The sequence below is a fragment of the Pteronotus mesoamericanus genome, unplaced genomic scaffold (assembly GCF_021234165.1).
Source record: "Pteronotus mesoamericanus isolate MK-2021 breed Mesoamerican mustached bat unplaced genomic scaffold, CSHL_Meso_final contig_24, whole genome shotgun sequence".
Classification (NCBI taxonomy): Eukaryota; Metazoa; Chordata; class Mammalia; order Chiroptera; family Mormoopidae; genus Pteronotus; species Pteronotus mesoamericanus.
In genome coordinates, this window is record NW_026555100.1 from 7121196 (window position 1) to 7139437 (window position 18242).

General features: G+C 44.5%; 1 protein-coding gene across 1 annotated transcript in view; it reads left to right on the forward strand.

Annotated features, from left to right (window-relative positions):
* Positions 1–1988: 1988 nt before the first annotated feature.
* Positions 1989–18242, forward strand: part of PSAP (prosaposin) — a 31136-nt gene continuing 14882 nt past the window's right edge. The window contains exon 1 of the mRNA XM_054572649.1: positions 1989–2131. Coding sequence (XP_054428624.1) covers positions 2092–2131 — 40 coding nt within the window. The 5' untranslated portion in view covers positions 1989–2091. The remainder of the gene's footprint in view (positions 2132–18242) is intronic.

An 18242-nucleotide genomic window follows, 5' to 3' on the forward strand; every position in this document is an offset into this window, starting at 1 on the left:
GCAAGTAAAGCAATGAATCTGCATCAAATTTTGTGTTAAGCTTAAACAGTCCTCTGCAGAAACTATTTGGATGATTCAGAAGTCCTTAGCTATGTGCAGCTGGCAATTGGCAGCTTCATCACAACAATGCATCACACCTCATGCAGAGTTTTTTGGAAAAACAATAAATCACCCAGGTGACTCCCCCTACAGCTCAGATTTCGCACCCTGTGACTTCTGGCTTTTCCTAAAACTAAAATCGCCTTTGAAGGGGAAGAGATTTCAGACCATCGATGGGATTCAGGAAATTACAACAGGGCAATTGTTGATGGTGATTGGGAGAACTATGTGAGGTCCCAAGGTGCCTACTTTGTAGGGGACTGAGGCTTCATTGTCCTATGTACAATGTTTCTTGTATCTTCTTGCAAAATATTTTTCATAGTGCAGGGATGGATACTATCTGGACAGATATTGTATACATTGCTTTTCTATTATTTATTAAAATTCTGTCCTTATAGGGAATGAGGTGGATGAAGGAACATACTGCTGTCGTGTTCCAGGTGTGTAAATGAAAGGCAGCAAAAGTTATCTTAAAAACACTGACATATGCCTCTAGTTAGGTAGGAGGCAGTATTAAAAAAGAGTCATAGTTGGTTCAGGTTCCTTCATTAAGTAGCTCTGAAAGCTCAGTAACTCCACCAAAATGAGAGCATATGATCTGAAGATCTATAGGCCTCTTTTGGCTTGGAGTTGTCTTTTAACCTCTGCATGGAACACAGGCATGTTTTGCCTGCTTCTTCAGCAAGGAGCTGGGACGGGCCTGTATCCTAGAGCTCCACCTCCCTTGTATTTATCTGGTTCTTGGGTTGGGCTACCTCATGATTTAGGAAGCCTACAGATGGGGCAGCCATGGGGTCTCCATCTGGCCATTGGGGCTAACCAGTGAGGTATCCAGTCTAGACTAAATCTTGTCTCAACTTTAATCTGTCCTTTCATATCGCCCACTGTGGTGCATTTGTACTTCCCCATCCAGCCCCTCAGTGGGAAGTAAAAGCAACAGTGTTGGGGTGGAGGAGGAAGAGGAGAACCAAAGGCTCTGAGACCTATGTCAGTGAGCTGTTCCTAAGAACAGTTACAGATTGTAGGAGGTGGGTGTAATCCTTGGGTTTACCCTGACCAGAAGAGTTGTGACTGATAAATGTCTTTACCTCTCTAGGCCTGTTTCCCCTTTGGCACAATGATGGAATGGGACTAACTGACCTTTAAAGGTTTGCCCTAATAGGCGACATTTTCCTCCTTTCCTTCCCTTGGGATGGTGGTAGAGGGCTGGACAGGGTGTGGCCTCTTTCTTCTTCAAGGCACTTGGCCAATTTTTAGCAGGGTTCTCAAATTTGGACTTCTTATTCCCTTCTCCAATGGCTGAGGCACTTCCTATTCTCCATGTTACTCCTCAATCCCTTTCCTCCACTCCCTCCAAGTCCACGGACAAAACATGGTAGGAACTTGGGAGGGAATTTAATACCGAAAACCCTGTCTGGGAGTCACGGAGAAGAAAAGTGATTATAAATATGCAATATTAAGAGAGAACACAGGGCCCAGAAAGAAGCTACACACTGCCCCTGCCAGGTGTATAATACAAACATCATCTAGGACACAGTTTGAGTGGTGAGTTTGAATTCTGACAGTGAGAACTTCAAGTCGGTTAACCTTTTTGAGTATGGACAATCATCTATAAAATGGTACTAATAATGGAAAACGACCCATAAGAAAAATGAGAGGCCTAAAAGGTATTTTACATATAATCCAAACGCTGATTTATTCAATCATTAGTTTCCATTTTGACTGTCTCTTTCTTCCCTTCCAACGCACGTTGTCCTCACTCCGGTCCTCCTCCCATCCGGTCTGTCCCTCTCACCCAGCCCCTCCTTTGCTTCGCGCAGGCGCCCTGTGCGGCGCTGAGTCAGGCTGCGGCGCTTGGGCAGGGCCGGCCGGGCGGAGCTTGCGCCTGCGCAGTAGACGGCTTCGGGCCGAGGGGCGGGGTGGTGGGCAGGTTTATACCAGCGAAGGATCAGCTGACGCTCTGCATTGCAGATTGCAGGGTCAGGCGGCGCCATGTACCCTCTCTTCGTCCTGGCCAGCCTCTTGGGCGCGGGTAAGCTTTGGGACCCTCAGCCTGGGGAGGGCGTCTCCCGCAGGACGCGGCCCGCGCGCTGTACCGGGTCTCGCGCTTTCGCTCCCCTTTGGGCTTGGCGAGGGGAGCCCACTGCGCAGGCGTGTGCGCAGGGCCGGTACCTGCTGCTCCGCGAAGGAGCTGCGGCACTTCCCTGGGAAACAGGCAGAGCAGATTCCGCCGAGCCGGCCGTTTGCGACCTGGGGTGTCGGGGCGAGGCGGACGGCATTTCCCTCAGGGCTCAAGTTGGGGCCGGCGGGCCTAGGGCCGCCCGGCGCCTTCCCCCGTCTGCCCTTCCAGCTCTGGGGGTGAGCCTGTGCAGCTGTGTTGTGCCGGGCTCACGTGATTGAGATGGAATGGAGCCCCAGCCAACTGGGTACACTTTGGCCCTTGGCCCCAGTTGCCCCAGTTTTTAAAGAGTATTGAGATTGCAGGAAGCATAAAAGTACACTATACTATCTTTGTTGGTGTTTATCTTTGCATATATACACACACACACATATATATACATATATACACATACATATACATATACATATATATTTACTTTTGATCCGACATTTTGAAGATACGGGCTTTTTGTGATCCAGGTGGTTTTGCAATGGAGCCCTCATTTCACCTGCTTTAAAACGTCTTTGCTTAGCTATTGGCCAGTTTCAGCAGCGGCCTACGTTTGGGGAAAGTGTAAGTATGTAAGAGGTAGCCGTGTACAGGAGTATTCGTAACACCTGATTATTGCCTTGAACTAGTATTGGTTATAAAAATCACTACAGGCTATGAAGGCACCGCAAAGGAAAGAGCTGCACCGTCTTCCTGGAGCTGGAGAAGGGGCCCTGTGCCCTCCCCGTGTCATCGTGACCTTTTCTCCTAATTCTTGCCTTCACCTCAACCTCATTTAAACCATCGTGGTAAAGGGAAAGGAGTGAGGTTGAGTACTTAATAAGAATTTTGTAGGTTGATAGTCAGTAGCTAGACTTTAATTTACATGCAGAGAGGATCCCAGCTTTGGGTGCTTTCAGATAATAGCCTGCTGAGGGAAATAAACGTAACCTTTGTGGCCCACCTCAATTTCTGCTTATTAACCATATAATTTAGGGGCTAATCTCCATTCTAATTATCTAGCAGCCATCTGCATGTTAATAAACAGAAAATGGATGAGAGTTGATGGAAAAACAAAGAATTAAGAGGGTACTTAAGATGAAATACGTTTAAGATGTTTTTCCTCATGTTAGCTTTCAGCAACTCAAAGGAATGTGTCTTAACCTTAAACCAAGCTCTTGTTTTACTTTAGGCTATGAAAGGTGATCTAAAGAAAGATTTTTGGTTTTATAGTCGCTGAAGGGTATTTATTTCTTGCCAGGGCTGATAATGCTTTTTATTCCATGGTCAGTGTATTAGCTAATGCTAGTCTCTAAATTTTCTGTACTGATTAAGAACATTTGTTTTTCCCAGTAGCAGATGATTGTTCTTAGTCAGTGAGTCACTCCTCAGGAGACCTTTTGAGAATCCTGAATTTCCCTGGCTGGTGTGGCTCAGTAGGTTGAGCGCCAGCCTGCAAACCCGAAAAGTCACTGTTTTGACTCCCAGTCAGGGAACATGCCTGGGTTGTGGGTCCCCTCCCCCCACCCCTGCCTGCCCGCGGCGCCCCCCCCCCCCGTTGGGGGCATATTGAGAGGCAACCCAGCGATGTATATCTTGCACATCGATATTTCCCTTTATTTCTCCCTCCCTTCCCCTCTCTCTGAAAATTAATAAATAAAATCTTTTTAAACAAAAAAGCAAAAGAATCCTGAATCACTTAAATTATCCTAAAGGGACTTAATTGATTCTTTGGAAATGTAAAACCCTGTTCTGGTATATATGGGAAGGTGGTTCACCAGAATATTAACTAAGCCAAGAAGCTCGCTTCCCTGAATATTTGGGTAAATGGGAGTGTGTTAAAATGGCCTTGTTTTATGCCGCCAGGCCTTCAGGGTTATGCCAAGGTCATGCTGATAACACAGTGTATGGCTGCTGACTTGCTTTGTCAGCTCTGGTCCCACTTTGACTTTTTGGAAATGTTATTTCTAAAACTTTTAACATACTGATACTGTTAATGAAGGTGCATCAGTGACTGCAGCCAACATCTCTCCTGAGAGGAGCTTAGAACCTGCCGTTCCAACATGGCACTGCTGTATAGAACATTACCATTCAGAATGTGGAGAAGCTTTATGGTTTGTGTTTCCATAATGTCCTCACGGTAGAGACACTTGCTTTTGAGTTGTTTTTTTCTACCTCACCAGTTGTCCCTTCCTTTTCCCTACCTCAAAAATAAAGGGAAGTGATGGAGTACTTGGAGAGTCTGTATAATCTCACCTCTTTGTAAGGAATGAAGACACTGAGGCCCTCCAAGTGACTCTCCCAGATCGCAGGCCATTTGCTGGAGAAGTCAGCATCAGAACCAGGACCCCGGACAGTGCCCGCTCTTGCCGTAGTCTTCCGTCAGCACCACCCTTACTTAACAGACTTACTGAGGTGTAATTTACCTACGGGAAACATACACATTTTGTGTATAACTTGATGAGTTACTGCGGGGCGAACAAACCCGCGGTCCGCAGCCTCCATGGGCGGGGATTGGAGCCTTAGCGGCGTCCAGAATCTCCTTTGCTTTTCCATTCCCTACCCTGTTTCACTTGTCCCAAAGGACACAACTGTTAGCTTTTAGCACCAGAGATGTAAAAATATAACTGCTGTTTTTCAACTTTTTATAAAGGAATCATGCAGTAAGGCCGTATTGCTGGATGATTCCTCAAGCGGAAATAGTCCAGTGTTAGTGAGGTGATACTTGTACAGCATGTGGTGTGGTCGTGCGTGTTCACTGAAGCCAAGCTGCCCGTTACTGTCACTTGTGTAATGGCTAACCAGTTGAGTGGTGTGTGCCTAGCACAGGCAGGGAGGCTCTCTAGGGATGCTAGAATCTATTATGTACAAATATATATTCATTTGATAGCTACTGCTGATTGTGATGCAAGATAGGCATTTATGTCATAATCTGCTGAATATCAACAGAATTCCATTTCTCACCTTCCAGGAGTTTTGGATGAATGCCTTTTATCTATTTTCAATCAATAATCAGTTTTAGTCTGAAAATAATGTCATTTATGAAGGGTGCATTTGTATTAGCCAATCAAGTATTTGATAAGTGCTTTAATTACATTTGACCAGTTGTATCTGGTACCTCCTATGAGAGTTGGAAGGGTATTGGAGAGTTGAGTGGTCTGGATTTTTCTAGGTTGGGGAAGGAGAACTTGAACCTATTTGAAACCGTGGAATGGCTAGGCTGGTTCCACCGTTTGGGGAAGAGGAAGGGTGGACAGGGTATTGGTGGCTGGGGAAACCACCTAATAAGGCATGGGAAAGCTCTCACGGCCAAAACCAAGCCACTCGGGTGCTGCGGTTTTGGAGGCAGCCCTCTGCATATCACGGGCATTCTGGATTACTGGGTGTCAGGCTCGAAGCCTTGCTCTCTGGATCCTGCTTAGTTCTGCCATCCAAAGGAAAGTTCTGGATTTTCTTTAACTCAACAGAAGGGAATGCTAATTATGTTGCCTGTTTTTTAAAACCATTTAAAAATCGACAAATACAGTGATTAGGATAAAGAATTTGGCTGTTGTAGAAGTACTAATGAAACTGGAAAAGCTGGAGTTTGTGGCGCCTGTCACCTACGAGACCCAATGAGCAGAGACAGGAATTGGCTCTATGATGCTTTATTCAGATGGCCATCTGAGAAGACCGGGGTGGCGGGGGCCGGGGGTGGGGTTGTACCCTAACAGACCATCTTAAATTCCATTTTAAAATGGCCCTTTTTATAAGGAGGACAGAGTGTAGGTGAGGGGTTTAGAATTCAGGGTAAAGTTAATTGGGTTAAAAAAACTGCATCATTCTCCCTCTGGGTGGTGGTCTTTAGCTGTGTCCTGGGTGGTGGGCGACCTTCCCGGGAGCAGGGTGGCTCAGATACTATCTTGACTGATGACTTGTGGTCCCGAGGCACAGAGGTGGTACTGCTTATGGTCTCCCGGAGTCAGGGTGGGTCCTACCTTCAGTTTCTGAAATGAAAGCTTTTTACATAACGATTATTAAGCTTATAAGCTATTACCTGATTCTAAAATTTTTCCAACATTTGAGCCCCCCCCATCACGAACTGCTTTTATTCCACGAAGTTCCAGAAATAACCTGAATTATCCTTGCGTAATGGCCTCTGCACTGAAAAACAATCTGTCCAAATTTCATGTTTCTGGTGGAATTTCTAATTCTTTATGGTTGGCCTGAGAGGATACTGAGGATTAGTTTTAACTTCATCATGTTGCTGACAGCAGCTGTATAGCTTTGGGCAAGTTACTTAAACTGCTTCCCCATCTGTAAAATGGGATTAATAATCATTTCTGTTTAATTGGGCTACAGTGAGGCTTCAATCAGTTACTGCGCGGCTGGGCTTAGGTAGTGAGCACTGTAAGGCTCACTGGTACGCCCCAAGCAAAACCAGTACTGTCAGTGTGCTTGGCCCACCGGCCCGGTGGCCCTTCTCTGCCCTCGACTTTGTAATATCTCCTCGTGTCTTTTATTTCAAAGATGATGTAAGCGTAATAAAACAAAATTAAGTTCATTTATAAATATGTGTGCTGAACATAATTCCTGGGCCAGGAAAACAAACCAGGGTAGGTGGTCATCCGCAGTTAGGAGGGAGGTGGGAGTCTGTACTCTAGGCAGCCAAACGCCGTTTTTACTAGAGCAGCCCCGCACATCAGGGCTGGTTCCTGGTAACCTGAATTCTCTGATTCTAGGCCTCTTGGTACTAGCCGTGGTTCCTAGGGTAAGTCAGTTTAGCCACTCCCTCCCCATGTCCCCTCTATAGATAATGCCTTCCTAGACTTGGGGTTTATCGTTGTCCTGCAGGTCTTTAAACTTTCACAGACACAATGTAACCTTCAACAGTGTATGTAGCATTGTTTTGGATATTTAAAACATTTTACAGATACTGTGTCTTGTGTTAACTTTTTTTTCTTGAGGTTCATCTATATTGATAATATGTAGCTCTTTTATTTTCACTACAGTATCTTATTCCATTTATATCATACTTTCCACTCTTATGATAGACGTGTGCATTATTACCATCTGCTTTGTTTTTCTGTTTCAAACTGCATTTATAAATGTTCTTGTGCACATGAAAAGACGTTTCTTTGGAGGATATACTTAGGAATAGAATTACTGAGTTGTGGAATGTACATATTTCACCTTAAGTAGAAATTGCCGAATTACTCTTAAATGATTTTGGCAACTTATGTTATCTCCTCCTACTTCCCAGCTGATTTGAAGAAATAAATAGCGCAGAGTATTTCATTGTATGGATGTATCAATTAGGTAGCCCTGTTGTTGGATGCCTGTGTTTCAGAAAAAGTGAGATGAATTCTCATCACCTTTCTAAATCTTTGAATTGAATTCTGGATAGATAGTTGGATAGATACTGCTTTTGAAAAGAAATTATTTACATTAGTGGAGACTTCATAAATTAGATTGAAGAAGATACCGTAGAAAGTTCTGGCCAGCCCTAACGATGTCACTTACTACAGTCAAAAAATTATTCAGCAACTGTGGTGGCACGCTGTCCCGTGTGTGTAGGGTCCCACAGCTTCCTGTCTCACTAGTTAAGAGCTTACTGTCCTGAAAGGTCACACGGCACCTGGCTCTTGGCTGCCCCTTAGAGCCTTCTTCCCCCTTCCCCCTTTCCTCCCGTTAGGTCTGGGCTGCTGGCCAGTCCCCTGGGTGGTGGGCCTTGTCGGTGCTCAGAACCTTTGCGTTTTGTGCGCTGCCTGTCCGAGATGACCCCTGTGGTTTACTCTCTCCATTCACGTCCCTGCTCAGGTGTTGCCTTGTCAGAATGCCCCGCTGCTCAGTCTGGGATGGCCATGCCATCCTGTCCTTGCCTCGCCCTTTGGCTTTGCCTCATTTTTTTCTCCATAGCACTCACCACGACCTGACATCATGTGGTATATTTATTTGCTTTGTTGATCCCCTGCTGTATCTGCCGCGTGGACAGCAGTGCTCGGCCCGGCAAGAGCTCAGCGTTACTGAATGGTGGTGTGAGGTGAAGCCAAGTAGACTTCAGCTCAGGAAGTGCTGGTAGGTTGGTGCACACAGCACCGAAGTGTTAATAGTGCCAGGTCTTTTCATGATGAAATAAAGCATTTTTTAAAATTTACTGACATGAATTTTAAGAAATTGTGTTTAGGAGTTGACCAGTCAAAGGTGACTTTGGGCTCAAGCGAAGCACTGACCTTTATAATAGTTTATATCCAGGTCAGTGGACACCCCTCTGCCCACGACTGTAGGAGAGGGTTTTATGTGGGTGGCAGAGCTACAGGAGTCTTAACATGACTTAGATACCCCTGGGTGGCTTTGATTTGAGGTAAATCTGAAAAGGGAACCGGCTATAAAATGAGGAAGCTATTTCCCTTCCTTTTTGTTCAGAAGTGGGTTGTTCTTAAATGTTTAGTGGTTCTCAAATGTTTATTCGCAGGATCCCTATATACTTAAAAGTTATTGAGGCGCCCTGAAGAGCTTTTGTTTGTGGGCTGTATCTGTCAATATTTAACCATCTTACAAATTAAGCTGACAAAATTTTTTTTTTAAAAGATTTTATTTATATTTTTAGAGAGAAGGGAAGGAAGGGAGAAAGAGAGGGAAAGAACTATGAATGTCTGAGAGATACACTGGTCAGTTGCCTCTCGCATGCCCCCAGCTGGGACCTGGTCCACAACCCAGGCATGTGCCCTGACCGGGAATCGAACCGGTGACTTGTCGGTTCACAGGCTGGCACTCAATCCACTAAGCCACACCAGCCAGGGCAAGCTGACAAAATTTTTAAAAAGTCCTTTAGAAATAATAAGGAACCCATTAACATTTAACATAATTTTTATGGAAAATAACTTTTCCTAAAACACAAACATTTAGAGAGAAGATTGGCTTGTTTTACATTTTTGCAATCTTGTTAACACCTGGCTAGATCCTCAGCCGCTTCTGCATTCAGCCTGCTGTGGGGTCACACGTCATATGCCTAGGAAGAAACGCCACTGCATGTTTGTGAGTGAATGAGTGAAAAAGGCAGCTAGTATCTTGGTGGTATTATGAGAATTTTGACCTCATGGAACCCCTGAGAGGACCTCTGGCACCCTGGGCTCTGCACCACACTTAGAACCACTGGTACAGCTGATTTGCAGGAACTACAGGCATCGTAATAACCCAACACTGAGAGTTAATTGTGTGCCCAGCACTGTTCTAAGTGCTTTTTGCTTAACATTGATTTGATCTTCCCAAGGGCCCTCTTGAGCTGAGAGCAACTACACCAGAATACTGGGGACATTCTACTACCTTGCCCTAATTTATGCTGTGGTCTGAATTTAAGATTTTGGCATTTCAAATCAAGACAGTACTATTGAATAGTATCTAAAGTAAGTCAAAAGTGATGTGTATAGTAGACACACGTGTATCCTAAACTTTACTAAACAATGACACGGGACAAGTCCAGACACTGGATTTCCTGGTGAGGTTTGCCTGAAGTCTTTTTTAGCATATTGTCTTCTGTAAGTGTTCAGAGACCACCCAGCCATTTAGCAGGGAGGGGGTAGGGCCTGTGCCAGTTTCTGGCTCACAGCATCGGCTTCTGAGCAGCACCCTGGGCTGGGTCAGGAACCAGGCGGGTGTGCCTTTGACCCCTGCCTGTACCTGTTCACCTGACTGCACCATGGGCAGTACTGACAGGGGCTCACTTCTTCATGGTCCACTTGTGGCATAATCTTATCTAAGGTGATTTAAGTTCACCTCTGATTTTCGCTTGGAGAGGTTGGCACTTAGGGAGAAGAGCTTTGCTAGCAGGAATTTATATTGGACTGGAGTACTCTTGAATGAACTAGATAGGAATTTCTCTTACCCAGATTAATTATGCCACATGTCATGACTCTTGTACAATCTAAGAAGATTGCATACTTTTCTCTCAGTGTCTCAGTTATTGCATAAGGTAATTTTGCTTGAGGACTTTACTGCCTTCTCCATGCAGATAGATTTTGTTTTTGTCTTAAAATGATCTGGCTTATGAGGAAGATTAAAAAGCAAGGCAGCAGTGGGAGAGGAGAAGCAGGGGAGAAAGGACCTTTGTTTGAACAGAAATAGCTTATCTGGGTCAGAGGTGATGGGACGTTAGCCCAGTGAGCTTGAGGGTTTTATTGCTATGGATTTCTTTTGTGATAAGAGGAATATTTGGATCTTTCTTTCTCTGGTTGAAGGCAGGCTGCCTCTGAGGGTGTGTTGTTCTAAATGATTAAATGGGCATTGTTTTTATTCTCTGCAGAACGTTTTCCAAAAGCAGGATTCTGTAAAGAAGAGACGAGTGCTCTTCGCTGTAGAAGACACTTGTGACACCAGCCATGAGCAGGTGGTCAGTGTGGCGTGTGTTGCATTATCTCTTGCTCTTAGGGGATCTAAGTGCAGGAGTTCTCCTGAGACATGTCTGAATACAAGGTAGCTGCTTCCCCTCCTGGAGTTATCCTCTCTTGGTTTCCTAGCAGCCTGTCTGTTGCCATGGTGATACATTACCCAGAGGGCAGATCCGCTGCTTTGGAAATGTTTGTCCTGCTTGTTGGAGCTGGGAGGCTGAATGCATTTTCTGTTATCCCTTCACTGGCAGGTAGACTCGAACACTATTTGGTATATGTTACCTAAAATACTGAAAAGGAAAAACATGTTGTATGGCTGTAAAAAAGGCTCTTTGCTTTAAGAAATAGAGCAGAATATACCTCCTAGGAAAGGTCTCCGACATAGTAAGGCTACTTTTCAAAATCTTTGGTAATTACATTGTATATGTGGCCTTTTAAGTAACCTCAATAGTAAGCCTTAGTAAAGACATGTCATTTGGAGACTCTTCTGGTGAATGAGGTAGATGAATAAGCTGGTATTTCGATAGGCTTAGGTTTGACTGCAGACAACAGAGACCTGGAATAGGAGTGGCTTAAACATGATAGAACTCTTCTTATCTGTCAGAAAGTTTAGGAGCCAGGCAGTTCAGGGCTAGTTTGGTGGTTTTGCTCCCAGAAGGACTCAGAGCCTCTTCTAGCTCTTACGTTCTGCAGCTGTGAGGTCTACCCCTTCATGGTCCGTCGAGATTGCTTAAGGTCCAGCCATCACAGTTGTCTTTAAAGGTGTGACAACCTCTGCTAACATCCCATCAGTCAGTATGTGGTTTCGTGGCCAGAGCATGCTACGAAAGAGACTGGGAAGTGTAGTTTTTTATCTTGGCAGCCATGTTTGTAGCTCAGAGTTTGTGGTTTCTTTGAAAGGAGTGAAGAATAGATATAGGGAACAACTTGTAGTCTCTGCCACATTGTTCCCTGAAACAGATTGTAAAGTTTAACTATTTTCTGATTTTAAAGGTAACAAGGGAAGAATTAAATGATGCCCAAGTATAAAAATTAGAACGTGACCGCCTCTCCTTGGTCATCCTTCCCCGCAAGCTCACTGTTAACAGTTAACGGACAAGTGACTCAGCTTTCAGGTCCTGGGCAGTGGCAGTGCTTTCTCTCCTTTCTCCTCAATCTTCACAGGATTCCCAAGGAAGGGGCTCTGTGATTTTCCATGATGGTTGTGTAGATGAGTTTCCCGGGTCTTCGCTTGAGCAGACAGCGGAACAGGGGTTTCATTCAGGTGTGTCTGTCCCTAACACTCGGCAGATGTCATGTTGCCATGTTGCCTCCTCACCCTCCCAGTTTAGGAGAGGTTTTTGAGGGGGTTCTTCTAAAGGGTGGGTTCCAAAAATAGTTTGAACAACAGTAGTTTTATTGGGATGAGAGGAAAATGAGCCTGTAGCTCCAATTTCATAAACTGCCGAAAGCATTTCGCCTGTGGGGACTATGGGTGCCTTGCCGGGCACTTCTCATTCTTCGCTCACGTGGGACTTAGGTGCATAGTATTGACTCCTGGACGCATTGCACTGTGGCACATGACTCCTGGGCCTTGCATTTAGTAACCACGACTTCTGAGGTGGTTGGGATGCAGCAGCTCTCTAGGTCTTTGAGCTGCCAGTTAATTACTTGGTTAAATGTACACAAATAGAACAGCCCTGATTCAGCTGTTTGTGGAGCACCTATTCTGGGTAAGAAAACGGGTCAGAGAAAGGCCTTCTTGCTGCTTCAGATGATGATGCTAAAGAAAATCGCACTTACTGGACCTGTGTGGCATGCCAGCACTGTGCTGTTGTACCAGTATGAGTTACTTTTTACAAACTCTTAGGCATGAGTACTCGTAATAGGCCACTTTGCAGATTAGAAGACTGACATCTCAAGGTCACATGACCGGAAGTGGTAGAGCCAAGATCTGAACCCCTGACTTAATGATTTCAAAGTCATTCTGGTAGGGGCATTGAGATATGTGGGTACATTGAAATACCCAGAAGAGATGCTGATAAGGGCATAATGGTGGGGAGATGTAGTATTCCAGCACTTTAAAGTGTTTAGTTGCCATCTTGATTGTCACAACAGTCCAGTGACGTCACTGGTTTTATCTTCATTTCACAGAAGAAAAACAGGCTCAGAAGGACAGTGACTTGTTTAAGCTCATTTGGACAGGACTTGGAGCCAGGTCATACCTTCTTTTCAGTATGCTGCATTTCAGAAGCATTTATTTTAGATGGTGAGAGAATTGCCTTACAAGTCTCACTCTAAACTCAAAAGTTTGGTCCCCATTCACAAGAAGTCACATAACAACACCTAAAACACACTTGGCTCTCATGGCCTCTCCCTCCCGCCCAACTTTACTGTGGTGTCTGTCTAACGTCCAGAGCTGCCACGAAGCCCACGGTTGCATGGCCGGTCCAGCTTGGGGCAGCCATTCTCAATATAGTAAAATTCCATTGTCACCTATCTTCGATAAGTGACCTATGTGTGGAATGGTTTAGAACATGTGTGTTTCTTTTCTTCTAGGCCTGGAAAGTGAAAAGTGAACAGAGCACCCACCCATTTCCTAGGCAAATAAAATTGAAGTCTTTTTAAAACGCCCATCTTAATAAACTGAAACTTGCCTGTAGGAAGTCAGGGTCTCCGGATGCCGAGTTCTGTGATTTCCACCCACCAGAGCGTTGTCGTTGGGGGCCCCGTAGCCGGGCCCTTCAGCCAGGAAGTGTGGCGCTCCCTTCACCCTGGAGTGGAGTTCGTGTCTTAGTGTGACACATTGAATCAGAAATCTCCGGGGCTCAGGCATACGTTCTGAGAACTCTCTTAGAGTTCAACGTACTCCCTCAGAGAAGGAAGTTGGTATTTGGGGGCAGAATGTGGGAAAATGAGAGTAGAGATGCAGGCTTTGCTAGGAATATGATTTGAGGAATGACTCTCATCAGGAAGTGATTTAGGATAATTTTTATATATTGGTTGTGTATTAGTACTGAAAATGTCCTTTGCTTCGCTGTTGTGAGAATTAGGACTTCCAGCCTGAAAGCGGTCGTCTGGTCCCTCTCACGCCTTAGAATTCTTACACAGAATTCCTCATAGGTTGGGCATTTTGTTTTGCTTGGTTACTTCTGCTGTTTGAGAGCTCATCACTTAATGAGGGAAGCCATTCCCTTTTTCTATTTCTGAGGATCATAAATACATTCCGTACTTTAAGCCATGGTCTGCTTCTTAACCTCTGATCATTCCTTGCTCTGAGGGTCTGGGGTTTGAGACCACACAGAACAGAACCGCTCATGTGATAAGCAGAACGTGTCCTTTACCTATTAAGATGAGTGTAGCTCCAAACATGCTCTCTCCCAGCTAAACATTTCCAGTCTTCTAGGCAACTCAGGAATGAGGTCCTATGTCTTCACCTTCCCAACCTGCTGTACTTGTCACCGTTACAGGAAGCAGAGAGAGCAGGGGTGTTCTGCCTTTCCTGTGGCCTGTGCCCTGCCCTCCACTCTGTTGGCTTGAGCAGCACAGCTTCTGACCACCACTTCAATCCTGGTTTTCTTGGCTTTTGCTGTTTCTTTCCTCTTCTCTTTTAGCCCAAGACAGTGAATTTCAACCTTTTTAATCTCTTGGCAGTCATAAACTAATAACTAAAATTCAGCACGCCAAAAAATATATTTTTTGCCGATATGACAAAAAAATAGGTATAGTTTTTATTGATTTGCAAAAAAAAAAAAAGTAATTACGAACCCTTTTTGCTTCCAAAGTGATTTAAAAAAAAAATCAGGTGCCTATACTTGTATATAAGTATTTCTGGTACCAAGAATTAACCAATCAGATGCAATCTTATCATATGACATGACCAATAAGATTCAACTCTATTTATATTTATGGTTCAAGACAGGGCATTTACACCAGATGACTAACTGTGTTGCCTGTGTATTTTTAAAAATATGACAATCTAAGGGAAAAGAGCTCAGTGCCCCCTGACTAAATAGTCAGGTGTTGCATGTTTTAAAAATTGTTGTGACACACCAGTTGAAAATTGCTGGCTTAGGAGACTTCATGTTTCAGTTCAACCCTGTCGAGTTTCATTTTCCTGGCTTTAGTGTTCTTTTGGAATTTTTCCGTTAGCCTCGCTCTCAGCCCTTGATGATGCCACTACTTCTTGCCTTGGACATTCTGGAATGAGCTCCCCATTCCCGTTTCGGAGCCCCGTCATCTGAATCTCCCGCCTCCTTTTCACGCCTTTTGCCCCATCGTGCCTGGGTGGTGAAGATGCTCACATGAGCTGTTGCCCACAGGATGAACTCATCACATGGGAGTGAGTGTGCTAGATGAGGTCTAGCCCAGTGTGCCTGAGGTCTGTCTTTGTAGCCTGGCCCCTGCCACTTCCCTTTGCTCCAGTCCTGAAAAGACAGGGGATTTCTTCCCCTCTGATAAAATTGCTCTGCCTTGGAATGTTCAGGAATTTCTCCTATGCCCTCTCCACTTAGCCAGCCTTTGAGATCTCCTGTCTTGTAGGTGCCAGTTGAAATTCATTGTGAAGAAGCCACCTGTAGCTTCCCCGTAGGCATTTAGTCATTTTCTTTGCTGCTCTGTGCATGTGGCTACCTGCGTTTCTAGTTTACTTTGGTGTCTCTTGTGTCTGTCCCTCTCTGTGGGGTAAGAGAGCCCATGTCTGTTCACATTGGTCCCCTGCCTGAGGGGTCAGTGGCAGAGTGGCATTGGTAATCCTGCCTTCATCTCAGTAGTTTTCCTGCTTCTGTGGAGAAAAGCCATGCTTGCCTCTAAAGCCTTCAGTGCTCAGCTGGGGTCCCTGGACAGATGTTGTGGTGCCTGAGGGCCCCCTGAAGTAGTGTGAGGATTTTGTGTATAAATACATGTCCTGGGGACTGGATTCATGTCCCCACATATTCTGACCCATTGTTTGTTTTCCTCTCAGGAGATCAGCTCCCAAGATAAGCACCTGAACCTCTCAGCAGGTAGTTCACTGGTGTCACGCAAGCTTGTGTCACCCAGGCATGTGTTTCAGCCGCGCGTGACCGATCCTGAGGACATGCAGTTATTTCTCTGCCAATATGCATTGCTTCATCTTAGGAAATCGCATTCGCTGCACACCACAGACCATTTTTGTAATATGTAACTGTATACATTTGGCTTGGGATTGGAGGTAAATGGGGATGTCTTGCTAAGAACTGAACTTCCAGGAGCTGGGATTTCAGTTTCATTTCTCATGTCCATGAAATCTGCTTTAGGCTTGACTTTGATGACTTTATAGATCTACCAGATTGGCTACCGTGCATGTCTTTAGTTCTGAGGTGGAGGGCTTGCCTTGCAAAATGCTGTTGGGACTGGGAAATGACTTGGGGTTTGTTAGCTGGGCCAGTCTCAGGTAGGAGGTGCTACCCAGGTGATTTTAGTCCAAAATAGCCTGGCCAAAACAAATAACAGAGTCATTACTGCAAATGATTACTATTCCAAGTTCCTAGAAGCAGTAAACAAGCTACAAAGTATTTTTGCTGCTTGGGCCTGTGATGATGCCTTCTGTTCCCTGAACCCAATAGATTTTGGTCATTTGTAGCCAGTTCTTGGCTGGGATGGTTGGAGAAAATCCTTGGATTGGAGTTCTACTTGGCTATTTATAAGAATGGAGCGTGCTGGTCAGACCTCGTGCAGAGAGGACTGCTCTTGGGCCCTACTTCTGTCTGTTGACATCGTCCTCTTTCTGGCTCCCTGTGTGTATCACTGTATGTTCCTTTGCCTAAAGACTCATTTTGTAGCTTCCTATTCATTAGTGGGGCTCCTTCCTCCTAATTGGAGCTAGAACCAGGCAGTGTAGCTTAGTGAGTGCTTTTTGGGAGTCCTGGGGACCCAGTGCCTAGGAGCAGCATGGCAGGTGCCGGTGCTCCCATTGGTGATGTCTCCGTGACCCTTACACTCCCTGGAGCACTTACTCTGTGACTTCAATTTCTGCTCCTCCCCAGCTCCTCAGGCCTGCAGCTGAGGGCCCTCCCCAGGCGAGCTTGGTTGAATTGCTGGTTAACTAAGCTTTCCTGGCCCATCTTGGCACTGTTTTGAGTCTTGCACGTTTTCCCGTGGAAACCAAAGTTCAAACCAACAGCTTGGAATGTGGCCAGTTCATTTGGGTTCTTGAACCAGTTGTGGTGGGATTTCGTCCCCCAAGGGGCAGAGAAAGCTGTAAACGGGCAGCAAGTAGTGCATTTGCTGGTCTCTGAAAGGGTGTAGATAATCTGGCTTCAGCTTTTTTGGGGACCTGTGACTCAGTCTTTGCATGGATAGTTTGGAACTATAGCTTTGGTTGAACAGCTAGTAACGATAGCATTTCATTTCCTTCCTCTTCTGAAAGGAGAGCCCCTACTGAACTAATCTGTGATGTATACTGTGTGCACGCGTGCATACGTGTCACATGTCTGTAGAATCACTGTGTCCTCTCTCGGTTTACAAGCTGAAACAGCATGCAATGTGACTCCTGAGGTTCTAAATCCATTTTTTAGGTGCCGGGGGGCAGGGGTTTCATCTCTGACAAGAAACCACAGGTGCTCTCTGCCGGAGTCTGCTTCACCATCTGCACGGAGCCTCATGTGGCCTCTTGTTTCCTAGTGAGGGTTTTCCCATTTTTCAGTTTCAAAATCAAGGATAACATAGACCTTTTTTAAGAAACAATAAGAACTCTTAAGGTAGTTTATGAAATATTTTTAAAAAATTGTACACACACAACGTAACATTGGGAGTTAAATTATAATTCAGCTAACCACCCTACTTTGTTGTTCTTTTCTGATTTTTGTATAATTCAGTTTCACATTCTTGAATTTTTCTATTATACCTTATCTTGATATTGAACAGCTGCATAATTTAATAAGAATATCATTAGCTTCTCTGTTTTTGTCTATTCAAAAAGTTGTATCTACATTTTTTAGTATTGTGAATTACTCTTAATGTATATGTGCATATCATATTTTACCTTTTGAATTTCTCAATTTCCTTAAAACATATTTCTAGAAGTAGATTACTTTTTGAAGAGGGATATCGTTTCATTTCTTGAAATACAGCAATATATTAAGAAATAGTAAACACTGCTATCAGTGTCATAAGAATGCATCTTTTACTAAAACTTGTTGCTCTTCAGTAACAAAGGCTTGTGTTTTCCTTTTTCCTTTTGGCTAATTTAACTATTAAAATACGACACCTCCTTAAACTGCATTTCTTTAGCCTTCAGAAGGTGATGTTGAAACTTTCTGGTTTTTTCCTGATTCCATTTCTGTGCATTTCTTGGGCTTTGTGCCCAAGTCCTTTTCTCATTAACCACAGTAGATGAAATGCCGTGCACCTGGTTTTGAGTGGACACTTGTGCTCTGTGGTCTTGCTTCTTTGCTAATGAACTTGTTTATGTGCAAAAGCTCACATGATTAGGTCTGTAAAGAGCTGTTCATTAGAACATTAAGAATTGTTTTTCAGTGTAATAAGGATATGAATCTTATTGTTTTCCCTATGGATTTTAAAAAACTGACTAATTTTCATGCAACAGGAGTTAAAAATCTATATTTAAAAGTCAGTCTCCCGTGATTTCTTTCATTACATCGTGGCATTTGGAATTTTTTCAAGGTTAT